Consider the following 21,886-nt stretch of genomic DNA (forward strand, 5'->3'; position numbering starts at 1 on the left):
GCCAGTCTGGTCCCCCGCCCCCGGTAGTCTGCCGCCCCCCTGGTCACGCCAGTCTGGTCCCCCGCCCCCGGTAGTCTGCCGCCCCCCTGGTCACGCCAGTCTGGTCCCCCGCCCCCGGTAGTCTGCCGTCCCCCTGGTCACGCCAGTCTGGTCCCCCGCCCCCGGTAGTCTGCCGTCCCCCTGGTCACGCCAGTCTGGTCCCCCGCCCCCGGTAGTCTGCCGTCCCCCTGGTCACGCCAGTCTGGTACCCCGCCCCCGGTAGTCTGCCGCCCCCCTGGTCACGCCAGTCTGGTCCCTCGCCCCCGGTAGTCTGCCGCCCCCCTGGTCACGCCAGTCTGGTCCCTCGCCCCCGGTAGTCTGCCGCCCCCTGGTCACGCCAGTCTGGTCCCTCGCCCCCGGTAGTCTGCCGCCCCCCTGGTCACGCCAGTCTGGTCCCCTGCCCCCGGTAGTCACGCCAGTCTGGTCCCCCGCCCCGGGTAGTCTGCTGCCCCCCTGGTCACGCCAGTCTGGTCCCCCGCCCCCGGTAGGCTGCTGCCCCCCTGGTCACGCCAGTCTGGTCCCCCGCCCCCGGTAGTCTGCCGCCCCCCTGGTCACGCCAGTCTGGTCCCCCGCCCCCGGTAGTCTGCCGCCTCCCTGGTCACGCCAGTCTGGTCCCCCGCCCCCGGTAGTCTGCCGCCCCCCTGGTCACGCCAGTCTGGTCCCTCGCCCCCGGTAGTCTGCCGCCCCCCTGGTCACGCCAGTCTGGTCCCCTGCCCCCGGTAGTCACGCCAGTCTGGTCCCCCGCCCCGGGTAGTCTGCTGCCCCCCTGGTCACGCCAGTCTGGTCCCCCGCCCCCGGTAGGCTGCTGCCCCCCTGGTCACGCCAGTCTGGTCCCCCGCCCCCGGTAGTCTGCCGCCCCCCTGGTCACGCCAGTCTGGTCCCCCGCCCCCGGTAGTCTGCCGCCTCCCTGGTCACGCCAGTCTGGTCCCCCGCCCCCGGTAGTCTGCCGCCCCCCTGGTCACGCCAGTCTGGTCCCTCGCCCCCGGTAGTCTGCTGCCCCCCCTGGTCACGCCAGTCTGGTCCCTCGCCCCCGGTAGTCTGCTGCCCCCCCTGGTCACGCCAGTCTGGTCCCCTGCCCCCGGTAATCTGCTGCCCCCCCTGGTCACGCCAGTCTGGTCCCCTGCCCCCCCTGGTCACGCCAGTCTGGTCCCCTGCCCCCCCTGGTCACGCCAGTCTGGTCCCCTGCCCCCCCTGGTCACGCCAGTCTGGTCCCCTGCCCCCCCTGGTCACGCCAGTCTGGTCCCCTGCCCCCCCTGGTCACGCCAGTCTGGTCCCCTGCCCCCCCTGGTCACGCCAGTCTGGTCCCCTGCCCCCCCTGGTCACGCCAGTCTGGTCCCCTGCCCCCCCTGGTCACGCCAGTCTGGTCCCCTGCCCCCCCTGGTCACGCCAGTCTGGTCCCCTGCCCCCCCTGGTCACGCCAGTCTGGTCCCCTGCCCCCCCTGGTCACGCCAGTCTGGTCCCCTGCCCCCCCTGGTCACGCCAGTCTGGTCCCCTGCCCCCCCTGGTCACGCCAGTCTGGTCCCCTGCCCCCCCTGGTCACGCCAGTCTGGTCCCCTGCCCCCCCTGGTCACGCCAGTCTGGTCCCCTGCCCCCCCTGGTCACGCCAGTCTGGTCCCCTGCCCCCCCTGGTCACGCCAGTCTGGTCCCCTGCCCCCCCTGGTCACGCCAGTCTGGTCCCCTGCCCCCCCTGGTCACGCCAGTCTGGTCCCCTGCCCCCCCTGGTCACGCCAGTCTGGTCCCCTGCCCCCCCTGGTCACGCCAGTCTGGTCCCCTGCCCCCCCTGGTCACGCCAGTCTGGTCCCCTGCCCCCCCTGGTCACGCCAGTCTGGTCCCCTGCCCCCCCTGGTCACGCCAGTCTGGTCCCCTGCCCCCCCTGGTCACGCCAGTCTGGTCCCCTGCCCCCCCTGGTCACGCCAGTCTGGTCCCCTGCCCCCCCTGGTCACGCCAGTCTGGTCCCCTGCCCCCCCTGGTCACGCCAGTCTGGTCCCCTGCCCCCCCTGGTCACGCCAGTCTGGTCCCCTGCCCCCCCTGGTCACGCCAGTCTGGTCCCCTGCCCCCCCTGGTCACGCCAGTCTGGTCCCCTGCCCCCCCTGGTCACGCCAGTCTGGTCCCCTGCCCCCCCTGGTCACGCCAGTCTGGTCCCCTGCCCCCCCTGGTCACGCCAGTCTGGTCCCCTGCCCCCCCTGGTCACGCCAGTCTGGTCCCCTGCCCCCCCTGGTCACGCCAGTCTGGTCCCCTGCCCCCCCTGGTCACGCCAGTCTGGTCCCCTGCCCCCCCTGGTCACGCCAGTCTGGTCCCCTGCCCCCCCTGGTCACGCCAGTCTGGTCCCCTGCCCCCCCTGGTCACGCCAGTCTGGTCCCCTGCCCCCCCTGGTCACGCCAGTCTGGTCCCCTGCCCCCCCTGGTCACGCCAGTCTGGTCCCCTGCCCCCCCTGGTCACGCCAGTCTGGTCCCCTGCCCCCCCTGGTCACGCCAGTCTGGTCCCCTGCCCCCCCTGGTCACGCCAGTCTGGTCCCCTGCCCCCCCTGGTCACGCCAGTCTGGTCCCCTGCCCCCCCTGGTCACGCCAGTCTGGTCCCCTGCCCCCCCTGGTCACGCCAGTCTGGTCCCCTGCCCCCCCTGGTCACGCCAGTCTGGTCCCCTGCCCCCCCTGGTCACGCCAGTCTGGTCCCCTGCCCCCCCTGGTCACGCCAGTCTGGTCCCCTGCCCCCCCTGGTCACGCCAGTCTGGTCCCCTGCCCCCCCTGGTCACGCCAGTCTGGTCCCCTGCCCCCCCTGGTCACGCCAGTCTGGTCCCCTGCCCCCCCTGCTCACGCCAGTCTGGTCCCCTGCCCCCCCTGCTCACGCCAGTCTGGTCCCCTGCCCCCCCTGGTCACGCCAGTCTGGTCCCCTGCCCCCCCTGGTCACGCCAGTCTGGTCCCCTGCCCCCCCTGGTCACGCCAGTCTGGTCCCCTGCCCCCCCTGGTCACGCCAGTCTGGTCCCCTGCCCCCCCTGGTCACGCCAGTCTGGTCCCCTGCCCCCCCTGGTCACGCCAGTCTGGTCCCCTGCCCCCCCTGGTCACGCCAGTCTGGTCCCCTGCCCCCCCTGGTCACGCCAGTCTGGTCCCCTGCCCCCCCTGGTCACGCCAGTCTGGTCCCCTGCCCCCCCTGGTCACGCCAGTCTGGTCCCCTGCCCCCCCTGGTCACGCCAGTCTGGTCCCCTGCCCCCCCTGGTCACGCCAGTCTGGTCCCCTGCCCCCCCTGGTCACGCCAGTCTGGTCCCCTGCCCCCCCTGGTCACGCCAGTCTGGTCCCCTGCCCCCCCTGGTCACGCCAGTCTGGTCCCCTGCCCCCCCCTGGTCACGCCAGTCTGGTCCCCTGCCCCCCCCTGGTCACGCCAGTCTGGTCCCCTGCCCCCCCCTGGTCACGCCAGTCTGGTCCCCTGCCCCCCCCTGGTCACGCCAGTCTGGTCCCCTGCCCCCCCCTGGTCACGCCAGTCTGGTCCCCTGCCCCCCCCTGGTCACGCCAGTCTGGTCCCCTGCCCCCCCGGTCACGCCAGTCTGGTCCCCTGCCCCCCCCGGTCACGCCAGTCTGGTCCCCTGCCCCCCCCGGTCACGCCAGTCTGGTCCCCTGCCCCCCCCGGTCACGCCAGTCTGGTCCCCTGCCCCCCCCGGTCACGCCAGTCTGGTCCCCTGCCCCCCCCGGTCACGCCAGTCTGGTCCCCTGCCCCCCCCGGTCACGCCAGTCTGGTCCCCTGCCCCCCCCGGTCACGCCAGTCTGGTCCCCTGCCCCCCCCGGTCACGCCAGTCTGGTCCCCTGCCCCCCCCGGTCACGCCAGTCTGGTCCCCTGCCCCCCCCGGTCACGCCAGTCTGGTCCCCTGCCCCCCCCGGTCACGCCAGTCTGGTCCCCTGCCCCCCCCGGTCACGCCAGTCTGGTCCCCTGCCCCCCCCGGTCACGCCAGTCTGGTCCCCTGCCCCCCCCGGTCACGCCAGTCTGGTCCCCTGCCCCCCCCGGTCACGCCAGTCTGGTCCCCTGCCCCCCCCGGTCACGCCAGTCTGGTCCCCTGCCCCCCCCGGTCACGCCAGTCTGGTCCCCTGCCCCCCCCGGTCACGCCAGTCTGGTCCCCTGCCCCCCCCGGTCACGCCAGTCTGGTCCCCTGCCCCCCCCGGTCACGCCAGTCTGGTCCCCTGCCCCCCCCGGTCACGCCAGTCTGGTCCCCTGCCCCCCCCGGTCACGCCAGTCTGGTCCCCTGCCCCCCCCGGTCACGCCAGTCTGGTCCCCTGCCCCCCCCGGTCACGCCAGTCTGGTCCCCTGCCCCCCCCGGTCACGCCAGTCTGGTCCCCTGCCCCCCCTGGTCACGCCAGTCTGGTCCCCTGCCCCCCCTGGTCACGCCAGTCTGGTCCCCTGCCCCCCCTGGTCACGCCAGTCTGGTCCCCTGCCCCCCCTGGTCACGCCAGTCTGGTCCCCTGCCCCCGGTAGTCTGCTGCCCCCCTGGTCACGCCATTGCTGGGGGCAAAAACTGTATTTGAATGAGAGAAGTTCATACAGTGCGTTTTTCATGCTTTTTTAATTCTGCTGCAAAACCTGACCTTTTGGCAGTTAAAAAATGCTGTTTTTTTTTTGTTATTTTTGCTGTTTTTTTTTGTCATTTGTCTACAGTACATGTTTAAATAAAATTAGTTTCATTCACTGCAAAAATGCAGCTGCATTTTCTCACTTGTTGCATTCACTGCATAAATGCTAAAAGAATTGACACGCTGCTTCTTTCAAAAACGCAGCAGTTTCCATTTCAGTCAGGAAAAAAAAAAGCATGTGTATGTCTGTGTGTGAGATTTCTGGAATCTCATAGGTTTTTCTGGTACTGTAAAAAGCAGCTTTTTATTTGAATAAAGCCAATGAAAAACTATGCAAAAAAACACACTGTGTGAACATAGCCTATAAGGGTTTATTTAAATTTAGCAAATCTGCAGGTAGATGTGTACACAGTCTGTATGACTTGTTGCGGATTTCCCTGCTGCTTCCTCCAGATTTTGCTGGTGACATATTTTCAGTAACAAATGTGGACATATTCCCTTCTAGTAATAATGTAACACTTTGCTCATGAGATCACCGTGTGTTTGTAAAGGGGTCGTCCACGTAGAACAACCTACATAGAAGGCTGTGTGCCACGATCAGGGTTCACAGCGTTTTGGATGCAGCGTGTTTTCATTGTGTCCAAAACGCTGTGTTGTACAGGACAAGCATAGTGCATAGGATTTATAGAAATCCTGTTCCCACTGTGCTTGTTTTTCCCGCAGCGTAAACTTACCTGCGGTGCGGCTTCCCGAGCTGCAGCATGTCACTTTATTGCTGCGGATCCGCGAGTGTTCTCCATAGGGAGAATAGAGAGAGAGAGACCGCAGCGGCCTGAACCCTGATCGTAGTCACAGGCAGCTGTGGTCTCCTGCGGAGGGCACTTGTGGCCCCCCAGGACAGGACGCAGGGTGTCCTCATCATGTGTACATACCCTAAGAGCCCTGTATTCACTGACGCGTATCTCCAGGTCATATGCAATCCGCTATATGCTCCAGTGCTGACCTGGCGTTAATACCTACTGATCGGGAGGGGGGGGGGTTCTGTTACATCTGAGCAGTTATAGTACCTTACTTACACCAATGGCAAGAAGGGGAAAGCCAAGTTCTGTACCTTTTTGTAGGAGATGTGGGCACATGAACGTTGCCCCCTCTTTCTTGGGGAACGGACAGCAGACAACGTCCCCGTGCTGGGTATATATCCAGTAAATGTCAACAATGGGAAAGCCTCCAACTGCAGAACTAATGATATCACATCCATGATGCGTTCTCAGATTCCTGTCTTATACCAGGCTGTGTCTGTACTACAGGTATGTAAAATGACGGAGGTCCAAAGTGATCAGTGGATTTCCCGATGAATGAGTGAGGATACACTTTGAAATGCATTGAAATAAAGACCACCTATATTTTACCATTGAGTACTTTGCGCCTTTGTCATTTTACAGCAGATCTGTTCCACATTGTTAGTTCCTGATTATCCTGCTGTGTGAGTGCGTGGATTCTGCAGCAGCTGGATTATGTTTTTACTGCTGGCTATGTGTCACACGACCCAGCAAGTTGTGCGCTTATCACCTTTTATGTTCTTTGGGTAAGACCCTGTTCTGCTTTTTATTCACAGCTCTTTATATTGCAGATAAATGCACATTGCACCCGACCCAGGGGACAACTACAGGAAACTCCCAATGGACCCTATTAACGATAATGCGGTCCTATTTTTGTCACTGTGGTGGCCATTGCTCCTGACATGTTGCTGTGCTGTTTGGTCCAGCATTTTAATGTGTGAACACCATAGACACATAGCACAGAGCTGACCACGGTGAGACGGCCTGGCTGTACATTACATTGCTGGTCGGTCGTTTGTTGCCTCTCGTCAGTGGTTTCGTGTAGCAGTTTCCCCGGTGTTAGGGAAGTCACACCCAATTATTCTCACACGATCTGTTGAAAATGGAAGGTGAATACAGCGATCAGCCTCGTGCACTCTGTAGCGCAGGCACCCGTGTGATGTGGTACTGTACTTTAGTGGTTGCGTTTAAGGTATTCATTGCTCTCTAGAAGACTTGTATTTCGGGGGTTAATACTTTTGTGATTAGGAAAGCAACAATGGGACATGCAGCTTTTTTTTTTTTTCTCTGTTGGGCAATGCCATACAAGGTAAAGAAAAGGGCTAATTTACCCACATGTGTACCCGGCTGTAATACCGCCACAGCCATGTGGACACTTCTGCACGGTGTGCCCTACGAAAATCATCAGTATATCCAAGACCTTCATGGTTCTTCTTGGTTCTCTCTTACTGTACAAAATACAGCAGGGACCTTCAGTAGAATAGATTCTGTATATCCTGGGATGAATGGGGCAACACGTGATTCGGGATCCCATTACTGAATGAATATACTGTATTCAGCTTGGTTTACTGGCCGCATCCTCTGTATTCTTCACAGCGCCACAAATGAGGTCAATGGGTCAGTTTACACTGCGGTGATTGGAAACCAAGTACATCACATTGGGGTAAACCAGTTTAACCAGATCTAAGGAATTTTTCTTAGAAATTGGTAAATGTTATGTTGTATTTTTCTTTTTATGATCTAAAAAAGCAAAGTTGGCATTTGTTTCCTGCAGTGTCGGGATTAATGGATACATTCTCCTAAATGTAGATGTTAAAGAACCACTTTTGACTTTTAGGATTGCTACTTCCAAAAGTTGGCGCTAGAGTTCATCTCCTTCTTCCCTGAAGAGACAGTTTGAATATATCCCCAAGGAACATTGGAGCTATAAGTCTCCTCACCACTGACAGCCACATTGGTTTGTCAGTCTCCGCAAGGAGAAAAGTTCTCCCCTTAGACCTCTAAATGTAGATGCAAGAAGAACAATGAGTTTGTGCCGCCAATGTGTGCACTTCTAGTTACATGCAGAGACTATATGCTGTGCCAGGACGTCCTCACCTATGAATAATGGTCAGTATAATACACTGTGATCCCGCCAGTGTCAGTGTGGTCTCTCTCATCCTTGCCTAGGAGGTGGCGCCTCTGCAGGGCTGGAGGCCACTCATCTCATGGCATCACACAGCGCTAGTTATATGTAGACTTCTCCACCATCTGGATGTAGCTCGCAGCTAAAATACAGGTCCTGATCAGCCGGCTCACACCCCTCAAAAGTATACTGAAAGGCATATGAGACGGGTGTGTATATAGAGGTCCATATGTGATACACCATTGGCCAAACGTGGATTCTGCAGCATCGGCGCGTTCATCTAGGTGTATGGGGGTGTCCTGAAAGCAGATGCCGGGACGAAGGAAGGGTAAAGCATGGTGAATTTCAGCATGGTAGCGTCTAAATCCCAGTGGCTAGAGGGACCTATGCTGTCTTCACACCCATGTGACCAGAAAGGGGCGGGGCCTCCATGACTGCTCATACCAAGAAGATGCATTTCTTTGTCGCTCCATTGGGAGACCCAGACAATTGGGTGTATAGCTATTGCCTCTGGAGGCCACACAAAGTATTACACTTAAAAGTGTAAGGCCCCTCCCCTTCTGGCTATACACCCCCAGTGGGATCACTGGCTCACCAGTTTTGTGCTTTGTGCGAAGGAGGCAACACATCCACGCATAGCTCCACTTTTTAGTCAGCAGCAGCTGCTGACTATGTCGGATGGAAGAAAAGAGGACACATATAGTGTCCCCAGCATGCTCCCTTCTCACCCCACTGTATGTCGGAGGTGTTTGTAAGGTTGAGGTACCCATTGCGGGTACGGCGGCAGGAGCCCACATGCTGATTCCTTCCCCATCCCTTTTTACAGGGCTCTGGGTGAAGTGGGATTTACCGGTCTCCAGGCACTGAGACCGTGCTCCATCTACAGCCCCTGGAGAAGATGCTGGATGGAGCGGAGTACATCAGGGACATGGCCCTGCTTCCTCAAGGTACTCTGTGTCCCCGTGCATTTGGCGCTCACACCGCAGCATGCTGGGTGTTGTAGTGCGCCGGGGGACATCAGCGCTGCGGCGCCTGTGCCATGGCCTCATTCAGCTTTGCTGAAGCAGGCTCACTTATGGGAATTGGTCGCGCCGGCCGCTGGGACTGCGGCGCGGCTGGCACTTGTAGTGCGCCGGGGACTTCAGCGCGGCCTGCGCTTTTACGGCGGCCGCGCTGATAACTAGAGTCCCCGGCTTTTGCGGCCTGCTTCCGTTCGTTCCCGCCCCCAGACCTGCCAGTCAGGAGAGGGGCGGGACGCTGGCCACTTCCAGGAATCGGTCGCGCCGGCCGCTGGCAGCGGCGCGGCTGGCACTTGTGGTGCGCCGGGGACTTCAGCGCGGCCCGCGCTTTTACGGCGGCCGCGCTGATAACTAGAGTCCCCGGCTTTTGCGGCCTGCTTCCGTTCGTTCCCGCCCCCAGACCTGCCAGTCAGGAGAGGGGCGGGACGCTGGCCACTTCTATGAATCGGTCGCGCCGGCCGCTGGAACTGCGGCGCGGCTGGCACTTGTGGTGCGCCGGGGACTTCAGCGCGGCCCGCGCTTTTACGGCGGCCGCGCTGTTAACTCGAGTCCCCGGCTTCTGGGCCTAGTCTCCCTTCGTTACCGCCCACAGCCCTGACAGTCAGGGTAGGGGCGTGACGCTGCATAGAGCAGAGCTGAGAGCTGGAGTATGTTTTGCATACTCCACCCCTCTCACTGTGTGCACTGTGAATCCGGATTCCCGCACTTTCTCAGGCACGCCCACGGCTTCCTTCTCTACAAGGACACCGGCAGCCATTAGTGTCAGTTTCTGTACGATACAGAGACAAGTGTGGAAGACCCTGGCATTCTGATAGTCACACAATCGCTGTAACAGGCGTTAAGCAGCACCTGTGGTGCTAACCCCACTAGTGCAGAAGTGCACTTATAGATATGCTTGTACTATATACATTGCACTGTTTGGTCGCACGTTGTATTTACCCTCCTGGATTATGCGGAGGAGTTATCAGCATGTTCTCTGTGTAAAACAAAGGTGCAGAACCACATGTTTTTCTATACAGCTGGTACAGCATGTACGGCTATACGGCCGGCAGGTACATAGACTCCCATTGTATGCACTAATGGCCAGGGGATGAGGACGGTGTCTGCAGTATTTACTGACAGTTTTTCTGAGACTATGGCTATGATACTAGAAGCCTAGCAGTCCGGACATGTCTCTCACAATATGGGCACTGTTGAATCATTGATCCATGGCCCCCCTCAGTGTGAATAACTAACAGCTCCGGGAATGTCACACGCATCCCAGAGTCACGGCTCTGCACGGACGTCAGTCCCAGACAGCCTAAGTGGGCTCGCTATGAGCGGCCTCGGTTTCATCAGGGTCCTAACAGAAGGACTCGCTGTGTAATGAGGCGGAAGTAGCGGCTCAGGATTCTGATCCTGAGACCGCTCTCAATCTGGATACACCTGATTGTGACGCCATAGTAAATAATCTTATAGCGTCCATCTATAGAATGTGGGTTATTTCTCACAGCTCCTCCAGTGGAGGAGTCAGCTTCACGTATTTTTCTGGACCACTCTGCCTTCAGAGAGGCAGTCCAGGAACACCACGCTTATCCAGATATGCGCTTCTCCAAACGGCTTAGGATACACGTTATCCCTGTCCCCTGACTTGGTCAAGGACTGGACCCAATGTCCCGAGCGGCATCCTCCAATCTCCAGGCTTGTAGCTAGATCCATAGTTGCAGTGGGAGATGGAACTGCAAACTCAAAGATGCCACTGACAGACAGATGGATCTCTGGTCGAAAGCCATCTATGAGGCTGTCGGCGCACCGTTGGCTCCGGCATTCTCTCCCTTGGGGCACTCCAAGCTATTTCAGCTTGTCTTACACAGATTGACACGGTTACCCGTACATCTGTGCCGCAGGTGGCATCCTTAACCTCTCAAATGTCTGCATTTGTTTCTTACGCGATTCAGGTTGTCCTGGACTCTGCGAACCGTGCGGCGGTAGCCTCCGCTACTCCGTGTTTTTAAGCAGAGCCTGGTCTGCTCGTTAAGTGAATGGAAGGCAGATTCTGCTTCCAAAAAAGGGTGCTTAACCAGTTGCCTTTTTCTGCTGACCGACTGTTTGGTGAGCGTTTGGATGTAACCATCAAACAGTCCAGGGGTAAGGATTCATCCTTTCCTCAGCCCGGACACAACAAACCCCAACAGTGCAAGAGGCAGTCGGGGTTTTCGGCCTTTTCGAGGCTCGGGCAGGTCCCATTTTTCCTCGTCCAATGTGGACTCAAAAGGATCAGAGGAGCTAAGATTCTTAGCGGGCTCAGTCTCGCCCAAAAAAGCGACAGTCTGAAAACCCGCTTCCAAGGCGGCTTCCTCATGACTTGCGGCCTCGGTCGGTAGCAGGCTCTCCCGCCTTGGCGATATTTAGCTGCCATAGGTCAATGACCATTGAGTGTGAGACATTCTGTCTCACGGGTACAGGATAGAGCTCACTTCTCGTCCTCCAACTCGATTCTTCAGAATTTCTCCACCTCCCGGCCGGGCCGCTGCTCTTCTGCAAACAGGGTGCACTCTATAGGCAGAAAGAGTGATGACCCCCGTTCCTCTTCAGGAACAAGGTCACGGTTTTTACCCCAAATTCTTTGCGGTACCTATAACAACGGGCCGTTCCGTCCCGTTCTGGATCTAAAAATGCTCAGCAAGCTCGTGGACACCAGGCGGTTCCGGATGGAATCCCTCCGCCATGTCATCGCCTCAAGGTCCCAAGGATATTTCCTAGCATCATTAGGCATCAAGGATGCTTATCCACACGTGCCGATTGATCCAGAGCACTAGCGTTTCTACGCTTCGTTATAGGAGACGAACACCCTCTGTTCGTAGCTCTACCTTCCGGCTAGCGACAGTCCAACTGGTCTTCGCCAAGGTCAGGGCAGCAGTAGTCACAGTCCTGCACTCTCAGGGTCACTCTGTGGTCCCGTATTTAGACGATCTACTTGTCAAGGCACTCTCTTAGGAAACATGCCAACACTGCCCGAACGTTGCGCTGGAGACTCTCTAGAGTTTTCAGTGGATCATCAACTTTTTAAAGTCAGATCCGACCCCGACCCTATCGATAACATATCTAGGCATAGAGTTTCTTACTCTCTCAGCGATAGTGAAGCTGCCGCTAGACAAACAGCATTCACTACGGGCTGCAAGCTCTTCTTTAAGAACCAGTCGCACACATTGAGACGCCTCATGCACTTCCTACGTAAGATGGTAGCAATGGAGGCAGTTCCTTTCGCGCAGTTTTACTGCGTCCACTACAATGGGACATTCTCCGCCAATGGGACGAGGAATCGACGTCCCTCAACAGAGTCGTCGTTCTTTCTCAGGCGGCCAAGGAATCTCTACGGTGGTGGCTTCTTCTCACCTCTTGGTCAATAAGAAGGTCCTTCCTATCCCCGTCCTGGGCGATAGTTACGACAGACGCGAGTCTATCAGGGTGGGGAGCAGTTTTTCTCCACTACAGCGCTCAGGGTACGTGGACTCAGCAAGAGTCCACTCTTCAGATCAATGTTCTTGAACACAGAGCAGTGTATCTTGCCCTACAATCCTTCCAACAGCGGTTGGAAAGCAAGCATATCCGACTTCAGTCGGACAGCTCCACAGCGGTGGCATACATCAACCACCAAGGAAGAACGCGCAACCGGCAAGCCTTCCAGGAAGTCCGGCAGGTTCTGATGTGGGGGGAAGACACGGCATCCACCATATCCACAATTCACATCCCAAGTGTGGAAACTAGGAAGCTGACTTCCTAAGTCGCTGAGGTGTGGCCGAAAGAGTATGGTCTCCTCACCCGGACGGGTTTCAGGAGATCGGGCGCCGCTGACAGAGGCCGGACGTCGATCTAATGGCGTCACGGCACAACAACAATGTGCCAGCTTCATGGCACGGTTTCACAATCATCGAGCTCTGGCGGCAAACGCCTTAGTTCAGCATTGGTCGCAGTTCCAGCTACCTTAGGTGCCACCTCTGGCATTGTTGCCCAGAGTACTGCGCTAGATCAAGACCGACTGCGGCCGCGCCATCCTCGTCGCTACAAATTGGCCGAGGATGTTGTGGTACTCGGTTCTGTGGTGCCTCACGGTAGGCTAACCGGGGGCACTACCAGACCAATCAGACTGGCGGTCTCAAGGGCCACTCTTCCATTTGAATTCTACGGCCCTCAACCGGATGGTGTGGCATTGAGTCCTGGAACCTAGTGTCGTCAGGATTACCTCAGGACGTGGTTGCCACCATGAGACAGGCTAGCATACCAACGTCCGCCAAGATTGACCACAGGACGTGGAAGATGTTCTTATCTCGGTGCTCGGCGCAGGGTGTTTCTCCCTGGCCGGTTGCATCGTCTATGTTTCCTTCCTTCCTGCAATCTAGGTAGGAAAATGGGTTGTCGCTCAGTTCCCTTTAGGGACAAGTCTCAGCGCTAGCTGTATTTTTTCAGAAACGACGACTTCCTCAGGTACGCACGTTCCTACGGGGAGTTTGTCTTCTCAGCACTCCGTACAAGCGGCCGTTAGAGCCCTGAGATCTGAACAAGGTTCTAATTGCTCTCCAGATGCCGCCTTTCGAGCCTTTGAAGGATGTCTCCCTTCCCGTTTTTCACGGGAAGTGGCCTTCTAGTAACGGTCTCGTCTCTTAGGAGAGTTTCCGAGCTAGCAACGCTCTCATACAAACTCCCTTCCTGGTCCTTCACCAGGACAGGGTAGTTCTGCGTCCGGTTCCGGAATTTCTCCCTAAGGTGGTATCCCATTTTCATATCAATTAGGATATCACCTCACCTTCTTTGTGTCCTCGTCCAGTCCATCAATTTCAGAAAGATTTGCATCTGTTGGTTCTGGTGAGAGCACTCAGGTTCTACTTCCCGCATGGCGCTCCTGCGCCACCCGGATGCACTCTTTGTCCTTGTCGCTGGTCGGCGTAAACAGTCGCAAGCTTCCAGATCCACCCTTGCTCGGGGGCTCGAGGAACCAATTCTTGAAACCTACAGTTCTACTGGGCTTCTGGTTCTCTCAAGGCCGAAGGCCCATTCTACCAGAGCCGTGGGTGCATCCTGGGCATTACGGCACCAGGCTACGGCTCAGCAGGTGTGTCAGGCACCCACCTGGTCGAGTCTACTTACTTTTACCAAGCATTATCAGATGCATACCTACGCTTCGGCAGACGCCAGCCTAGGTAGATAAGTCATTCAGGCGGCGGTTGGCCACCTGTAGGAGAGGGCCGTTTGACGGCCCTATCATGAGGTATTCTTTTACCCACCCAGGGATTGCTTTTGGACATCCCAATTGTCTGGGTCTCCCAATGGAGCGACAAAGAAGAAGGGAATTTTGTTTACTTACCGTAAATTCCTTTTCTTCTAGCTCCAATTGGGAGACCCAGCACCCGCCCTGTTTTCTCGGGGTTTTTCTGTTTTTTCGGGTACACATGTTGTTCATGTGGTATGGTTCAGTTCTCCGATGTTTCCTCGGATTGAATTGGTCTTTAAACCAGTTATTGGCTTTCCTCCTTCTTGCTTTGGCACTAAAACTGGTGAGCCAGTGATCCCACTGGGGGTGTATAGCCAGAAGGGGAGGGGCCTTACACTTTTAAGTGTAATACTTTGTGTGGCCTCCAGAGGCAATAGCTATACACCCAATTGTCTGGGTCTCCCAATTGGAGCTAGAAGAAAAGGAATTTACGGTAAGTAAACAAAATTCCCTTCTTTTCTTCTAAGTCCACGTTGGCATAGAGTTGATTATAATAGAAGCGGGTGTCTGGGGGTAAGACCCTCAGATGGGTGGGTGCAAGGGGGGGGCGAAGGCGAAGCCCCCGCCTTGCATGAGTATAGAGGATGGAAGGAAACATCACCACGCCCACCAAACAAGCCGTCACGCCCACAGGTCCTTCTACCCACTGGGATTTAGCCACAACCATTTCAGCATTTCTAAAGCTTTATTTGCACAGGGCTGTGGAGGCGTAGGTTTGGCTCACCGGCTCCACAGCCCCGGTGGTGACGGGTTATTTCCCTCTTGCTGAGAGTTTGCGTATAGGGGAGTCGGGAGCAGCGTTTGGATCCTTATGGCGTACAAGAAATTGAACGCTCCTGTGTTGCAGGGCAGGCCCCACATGTGTAATATTGTGCGATGCGGCTTTACAGTCCTGACATCAAATAGATATTGTTCATTGCTGCAGCATCCTACAGGAGATAATGTAAAGATTAGTACATTACTCCAAGGCACCAAATAAATTATTCACAAATGTACAAGGCGATAGTGTTGGTCAAGGAAGCAGATGTTTGTTTGTTTTTTTCTCGTATGTGTTGGTAGCCGATAACCATTGATTTTTATGACGTGATATGCATGGAGGAGAGCAGTAGTGTGCCTGGAAGGAAGGAGCCATACTGATCACACAATGCAGACCTTTTTGCACAACCTCCCCACAACATAGACCTAATAAACCAAAAGTATGTACATTTGAATGTTTACAGTCTGACCAAATGATCGCAATTCCTCATCCATTGCGGTGATAGTTTCTATGCATCGATCAGAACTATTTCCTTTTTTACGATCAGAAGCGTCAGTAACCTAATGATGGTGTTTTCTGTTCTCAATAGGTGCAAGAAAATTCCCCTGGGCACAGAGCGGGGCTGGAGCCATTCTTTGACTTCATAGTCTCCATCAATGGGCTGAGATTGGTAAGTAATGCTAGTACTATGGTTACACTGGCACAGGACATCACATAAGTTTGTATGACGGGTTAGATCTGCAGATATCCTGGTTATGTTGGACGGTGGCTCAGTGGTTAGCACTGCAGTCTTGCAGCGCTGGGGTCCTCGGTTCAAATCCCACCAAGGACACCATCTGCAAGGAGTTTGTATGTTCTCCCCCTGTTTGCGTGGGTTTCCTCCGGTTTCCCCCCACAATACAAAAATATACTGATAGGGTCCTTAGATTGTGAGCCCCAATGGGGACAGTATTGCTGATGTATGTAAAGCGCTGTGGAATTAATAGCGCTATATAAATGAATAAATTATTATTATGCTTAAAACAGGTCTCCTATCGGGTGTGAGGGTCCGCTACCTCCCCTCCAAGTAGACTTTTGAGTATCTGCTAAAAGGAGCACCATCTCTGTCCTTAGCTGTCAGCAGGCAAAACTGATTCACCCAGAACGTCAGACCTCACCGACCATTACGTTTTGTGTTGCCCCCCGTAAAGTCTGCTTTAGGGGGCGGTATAGTGATTCAGACATATTAACATAGCAGTAAATTGTTCAGTAGTAAAACCAGGAGTGGCTCAAAGATAGGTTTATTCCTGACAAGCACACTAATCTTCCTATTTAACACCTTCATAACCTCTGACATACTGGTACGCCATATTTTTAGATCACTTAATGACCAATGACATACCTGTACATCATGGCGATTGCGGGGGCTTCCGACGCTGTACTCCCTCAATCTTGCTGGGTCACCAGCTGATCTTACAGCTAGGACCCGGCACTGACTGCCAAGAGCGGGTCTCTTGCTGCTCCCGGCACTTTAACCCCCTAAATGATTAAATCACATTCAAGAGGCTACCTCTTACCTTACCTCTACCACTCCCTGGCGATTGGGTCCCTGTAATGCGATCACAGGGATACAATTGCTGACATGGCAACCCTGGGTCGTCACCAGGATGACCCCTGGGTCACCTAGCTACGGATCGCCTCACAGACCATGCCAAAATTACGTTTTTTGGTCCCTGCAAAACATTTTTGAGTGCAGCAACAGGCAACCAACACGTAGCATCTGCACAAAAATGGTACCATTAAAAGCGCCAGCTCAAGACGCAAAACATAAGCCATCACAAAGCCCTAGATCCCAAAAAATGAGAACACTACGGGTCTCAGAAAATTACTCAAACAGCACCATTCTTTCTTCATCGTTCCTTATGGGAGACCCAAACCATGGGTGTATAGCTTCTGCCTCCGGAGGACACACAAAGTACTACACTCAAACGTGTAGCTCCTCCCTCTGGGCTATATACACCCCCTGGATGACAATCTAACCAGTTCAATGCTTTGTGTTCAGGAGGTCACACACACATGCATTCTCTGATTTTTTCATTTTTATTTTGATTTTAAAGATTTGGAAGAAAAGCGGGTCCAGTCTGGACTCCCGGCATGTCCCTTCTCACCCCACTGTGTCGGCGGTGCTGTTAAGGTTGACTTTACAAGGCTGGAGCCTTCACATGCCGCGCTCCTTCACATCCTCTGAGAGGCTCTGGGTTGAAGTGGGAGCCGTCACGGTCCTCTCTGCTTGCAGAAGACCGGTCTCCATCCGCAGCCCTGTCTGGTTCCTGCAGGAAGGAGCGTTTAACCCCCCCTCAGGGACTGGCCCTGCGTCTCAAAAGCTAAGTATTGAGACATTTTTCAGGGGTCCCGGGTACTTTTATTAGGGGGAAAGTATGTTTTTTATCTTTACTGTAAATTCCGGCCTGTTCTGGGGGTTTCCCCTGAGAACCGCGCCGAAGGTGCCTGCTCGTCGGCCGCATGTTAAAATCTAGGCCCCGGCTTCTGTTTGGGCCTAGTTTCGGTTTCATCTTCCTCTGCATGTCATTCATGCAGGGGAATAGAGTGGCGCCGCCCACCGGCCATCCAGCAGAGGGGAGGACACTCCTCTCTGAGGAGATGTTTCCCTCCCCTGCATCTCTCCTTAGCCCTCCGGTTTCCCGCTCTTGGGCTAATCTCCGCCCCCCCTCCTCCTCCCAGCGCCATTTTCTCAGCGTTTATCACACTGATCGGCGCTGGCTGCTGAACCTGCTGCTTTCTAGGAAGGCTGACGCTTTACTGGCGGTCCAAGCTGTGGAATCCGGAGGACACACAGAGAGCGGTCTGGTAAGCCACAACCTCTGGTTGTGGGCTTTATTATACACTCTCAGGACATTCTATACGAGTGTATTCTTACTGCAGAGCTTCCACCTCAGCAGCATGTCTGTCACCCGGAGCAAGAAGACTGCTAAGCTGTACGCTATATGCACTGCATGTAAGCTCATTCTGCAGAGCCAAGCACATACCCACATTGTGATGCCTGTGCTAACATGGTTGTGTCTCAGCCTGGAGCCTCCTCAGGGGTCCCTCCGGCTGCTCCGGCCCCGGTGGCTGAACCCCCGGCTTGGGTAGCATCCTTTTCCAAAGCTATTTCCCAGTCTTTTGCCGACTCCATGGGGCAGCTGTCCCGGACACTGCTGACCATGCATCAGCCCTCTTCTCAGGGTGCCTCTGCTGCTCCGAGCTCTGCAGAGCTCTCAGAGCATGTCCTAGGACCCCGTCCCCCTAAACGGAGACGCAGGGACCCTTCTCCTTCCTCGTCCCACGGCTCTGATTCACGAGCCGAGGTGCAGGGCGAGGAGGATTCGTTTACTGTGGGCTCAGACGCTACCTCTATGTACCCCATTGACTTGTCTGAGGGTGATGCGGATGTTAGTGACTTGATTGCGTCCATTAACTCCGTACTGAACCTCAACCCACCAGAGTCAGAGGAACAAGCCTCTCTGGTAGAGATACACCAGTTTACCTCACCTAAGAGAGCTAGGAGTATGTATTTTAACCACTCCAGTTTTCAGACCGCTGTTACCAAGCCCAGGGCCTGTCCTGACAAACGTTTTCCGAAGCGTAGTTCTGATGACCGTTTTCCTTTTCCACCAGAGGTGGTTAAGGAATGGGCCCAGTCTCCAAAGGTAGACCCTCCGGTGTCCAGAATCTCAGCCCGCACAGTCGTAGCTGTGGCTGATGGCACTTCTCTTAAGGATCCCACTGACCGCCAGGTTGACCTTCTGGCCAAGTCTGTATATGAGGCGGCAGGAGCCTCGTTCTCCCCGTCTTTTGCGGCAGTGTGGGCGCTTAAGGCAGTCTCTGCCTCTCTGGCGGAGATACATTCCCTCACCAGGGACTCTATACCTGAGATGGATGCCTTAACGTCTCAAGCTTCGGCTTTTTCATCCTACGCCATGTCAGCCATCCTGGAGGCTTCTCACCGCACGGCGGTGGCCTCCGCTAACTCCCTCGCGATCCGCAGGATCTTGTGGCTTCGAGAGTGGAAAGCAGACGCTTCCTCTAAGAAGTACCTTGCGAGTCTCCCTTTCTTTGTCGCTCCTAATTGGGAGACCCAGACAATTGGGTGTATAGCTACTGCCTCCGGGGGCCACACAAAGTACTACACTTAAAAGTGTAAGGCCCCTCCCCTTCTGGCTATACACCCCCCCGTGGGATCACGGGCTCTTCAGTTTTATGCTTTGTGCGAAGGAGGCCAGACATCCACGCATAGCTCCACTGTTTAGTCAGCAGCAGCTGCTGACTATGTCGGATGGAAGAAAAGAGGGCCCATACGAGGGCCCCCAGCATGCTCCCTTCTCACCCCACTTTCTGTCGGCGGTGTTTGTTAAGGTTGAGGTACCCATTGCGGATACGGAGGCTGGAGCCCACATGCTGATTCCTTCCCCATCCCCATTAGGGCTCTGGGTGAAGTGGGACTTTACCGGTCTCCGGGCACTGAGGCCGTGCTCCATCCACAGCCCCTGGAGGATCTGCTGGATACGGAGCGGAGTTTCCTCAGGGACAGGACCCTGCTCCATCAAGGTACTCCGTGTCCCCGTGCTTATCGCACGCACACTGCAGCATTGCTGGGTGTGTTAGTGCGCCGGGGTAAACAGCGCTGCTGCGCTTGTGCCGTTACTCACTACAGCTCTGCTGAGTGAGGTGACTTAGTACGATCGGCCGATCCGGCCGCGGGGGTCAGTTTTTACTGCGTCGCGGCTGGGATTTGTGGTGCGCCGGGGACTTCCGCGCTGGCCGTGCATATATGACGGCCTCGCTAGATTACTACAGTCCCCGGCTTTTGCGGCCTAGTTCGTATCGTTCCCGCCCCCAGACCTGCCAGTCAGGAGGAGGGCGGGACGCTGTACAGACCAGCAGCGCTAAGAGCTGGAGTCTGTTTTACATACTCCAGCCCTCACACTAGGCACAGTGGGACGCAGTTTCCCGCACTTTTGTTTGTGACGCCCACGGTCCGCCCCTCTTCACAGGACGCCGGCAGCCATTCCTGCCTGCACGCTGAGCTGCAGAGGGGAGACGGGGAGACTCAGACAAGGGATTCTACGACCTCACACCCGCTTTTCAGCGGGCGGTAAGCAGCCCTCAAGGGCTCTCCCCCACTTGTGCCATAGTGTACTTTGTATTTTGTGCTGGCAATACTTTGCACTGTACAGTCGCTGGTGATTTTCTGCTATATACCCTCCTTAGATTTCTCAAGGAGACAACAGCATGTCGTCCGCAAAAAGCAAAAGTGCCAAGGCACGGACTTTATATGCTGCTTGTACCGCATGTGGGGCTACTCTACCGGCAGGTTCCACTGACCCCCATTGTGTGCAGTGCTCGGCCCCTGTGGCAATTGCTCAGCCGGGGCCGCTGCTAGAGGTGACCCAGGGAGAACCACCTGTGAATGCTGTCCAGGTGACAGGGACGGAGTTTGCAGCTTTTGCTGACAGATTGTCTATGACTATGTCTAAAATTCTTGAAACATTGCAGTCTAGACCAGTAACTCAGACCATGGGCACTGTTGATTCATTGCCACCTTGTCCCCCTCAGCTGGACCACTTCCTAGCTCCGGGGGTGTCACATGCACCCCAGGGTGACGGCTCTGACTCGGACGACAGTCCCAGACAACCTAAGCGGGCTCGCTATGAGCGACCCTCAACTTCATCACACTGGTCAGGGTCCCAGCGGGACGACTCTCTGTGTGATGAGGCGGATGTAACTGATCAGGAGTCTGATGCTGGGGCCGCTCTCAATCTAGATACCCCGGATGGTGACGCCATAGTGAATGATCTTATAGCGTCCATCAATAAGATGTTAGATATTTCTCCACCAGCTCCTCTTGCGGAGGAGGCAGCTTCACAGCAGGAGAAATTCCATTTCAGGTATCCCAAGCGTAAATTAAGCACTTTTCTGGACCACTCTGACTTTAGAGACGCAATCCAGAAACACCACGCTTATCCAGATAAGCGTTTTTCCAAACGGCTTAAAGATACACGCTATCCTTTTCCCCCTGACGTGGTCAAGGGCTGGACACAGTGTCCCAAGGTGGACCCTCCAATCTCCAGGCTTGCAGCCAGATCTCTAGTTGCAGTGGAAGATGGGGCGGCACTTAAAGATGCCACTGACAGACAGATGGAGCTCTGGTTAAAATCCATCTATGAAGCGATTGGAGCGTCGTTGGCGCCAGCATTCGCAGCCGTATGGGCACTCCAAGCTATTTCAGCTGGCCTTACACAGGTCGACACGGTCACACGTACATCTGCTCCGCAGGTGGCACCCTTGACCTCTCAAATGTCTGCATTCGCGTCTTACGCGATTAATGCTGTCCTAGACTCTACGAGCCGTACGGCGGTGGCGTCAGCCAACTCTGTGGTTTTACGCAGAGCCCTGTGGTTGAGAGAATGGAAGGCAGATTCTTCTTCCAAGAAGTGCTTAACCAGTTTGCCTTTTTCTCGTGACCGATTGTTTGGTGAGCGTTTGGATGAAATCATTAAACACTCCAAGGGTAAGGATTCATCCTTACCTCAGCCCAGACAAAACAAACCCCAACAGAGGAGGGGACAGTCTGGTTTTCGGTCCTTTCGAGGCTCAGGCAGGTCCCAATTCTACTCGTCCAAAAGGATCAGAGGGGCTCAGATTCTTGGCGGACTCAATCACGCCCAAAAAAGCCAGCCGGAAGAACCGTTACCAAGACGGCTTCCTCATGACTCTCAGCCTCCTCTCTCCGCATCCTTGGTCGGTGGCAGGCTCTCCCGCTTTGGCGACATTTGGCTGTCACAGGTCAAAGACCGTTGGGTGAGAGACATTCTGTCTCACGGGTACAGGATAGAGTTCAGCTCTCGTCCTCCAACTCGCTTCTTCAGAACTTCCCCACCGCCCGACCGAGCCGATGCTCTGCTACAAGCGGTGTCCGCTCTAAAGGCGGAAGGAGTGGTGACTTCTGTTCCTCTTCAGGAACAAGGTCACGGTTTTTACTCCAATTTGTTTGTGGTGCCAAAGAAAGACGGGTCGTTCCGTCCCGTCCTGGATCTAAAGCTGCTCAACAAACACGTAAAAACCAGGAGGTTCCGGATGGAATCTCTCCGCTCCGTTATCGCCTCAATGTCTCAAGGAGATTTCCTAGCATCAATAGACATCAAGGATGCTTATCTCCACGTGCCAATTGCGCCAGAGCATCAGTGTTTTCTACGCTTCGTTATAGGAAGCGAACACCTGCAGTTCGTAGCTCTACCTTTCGGGCTGGCGACAGCCCCTCGGGTCTTCA

At 56.0% G+C, this 21,886-nt stretch overlaps 1 protein-coding gene across 1 annotated transcript in view; it reads left to right on the forward strand.

Moving 5' to 3' along the window:
- The window catches only part of GORASP2 (golgi reassembly stacking protein 2), a 55,627-nt gene that overhangs the window by 1,057 nt on the left and 32,684 nt on the right, over positions 1-21,886 (forward strand). Inside the window, exon 2 of the mRNA XM_075318862.1 lies at positions 15,167-15,247. Coding sequence (XP_075174977.1) covers positions 15,167-15,247 — 81 coding nt within the window. The remainder of the gene's footprint in view (positions 1-15,166; positions 15,248-21,886) is intronic.

Source organism: Anomaloglossus baeobatrachus, chromosome 7 (assembly GCF_048569485.1).
Source record: "Anomaloglossus baeobatrachus isolate aAnoBae1 chromosome 7, aAnoBae1.hap1, whole genome shotgun sequence".
Lineage (NCBI taxonomy): Eukaryota > Metazoa > Chordata > Amphibia > Anura > Aromobatidae > Anomaloglossus > Anomaloglossus baeobatrachus.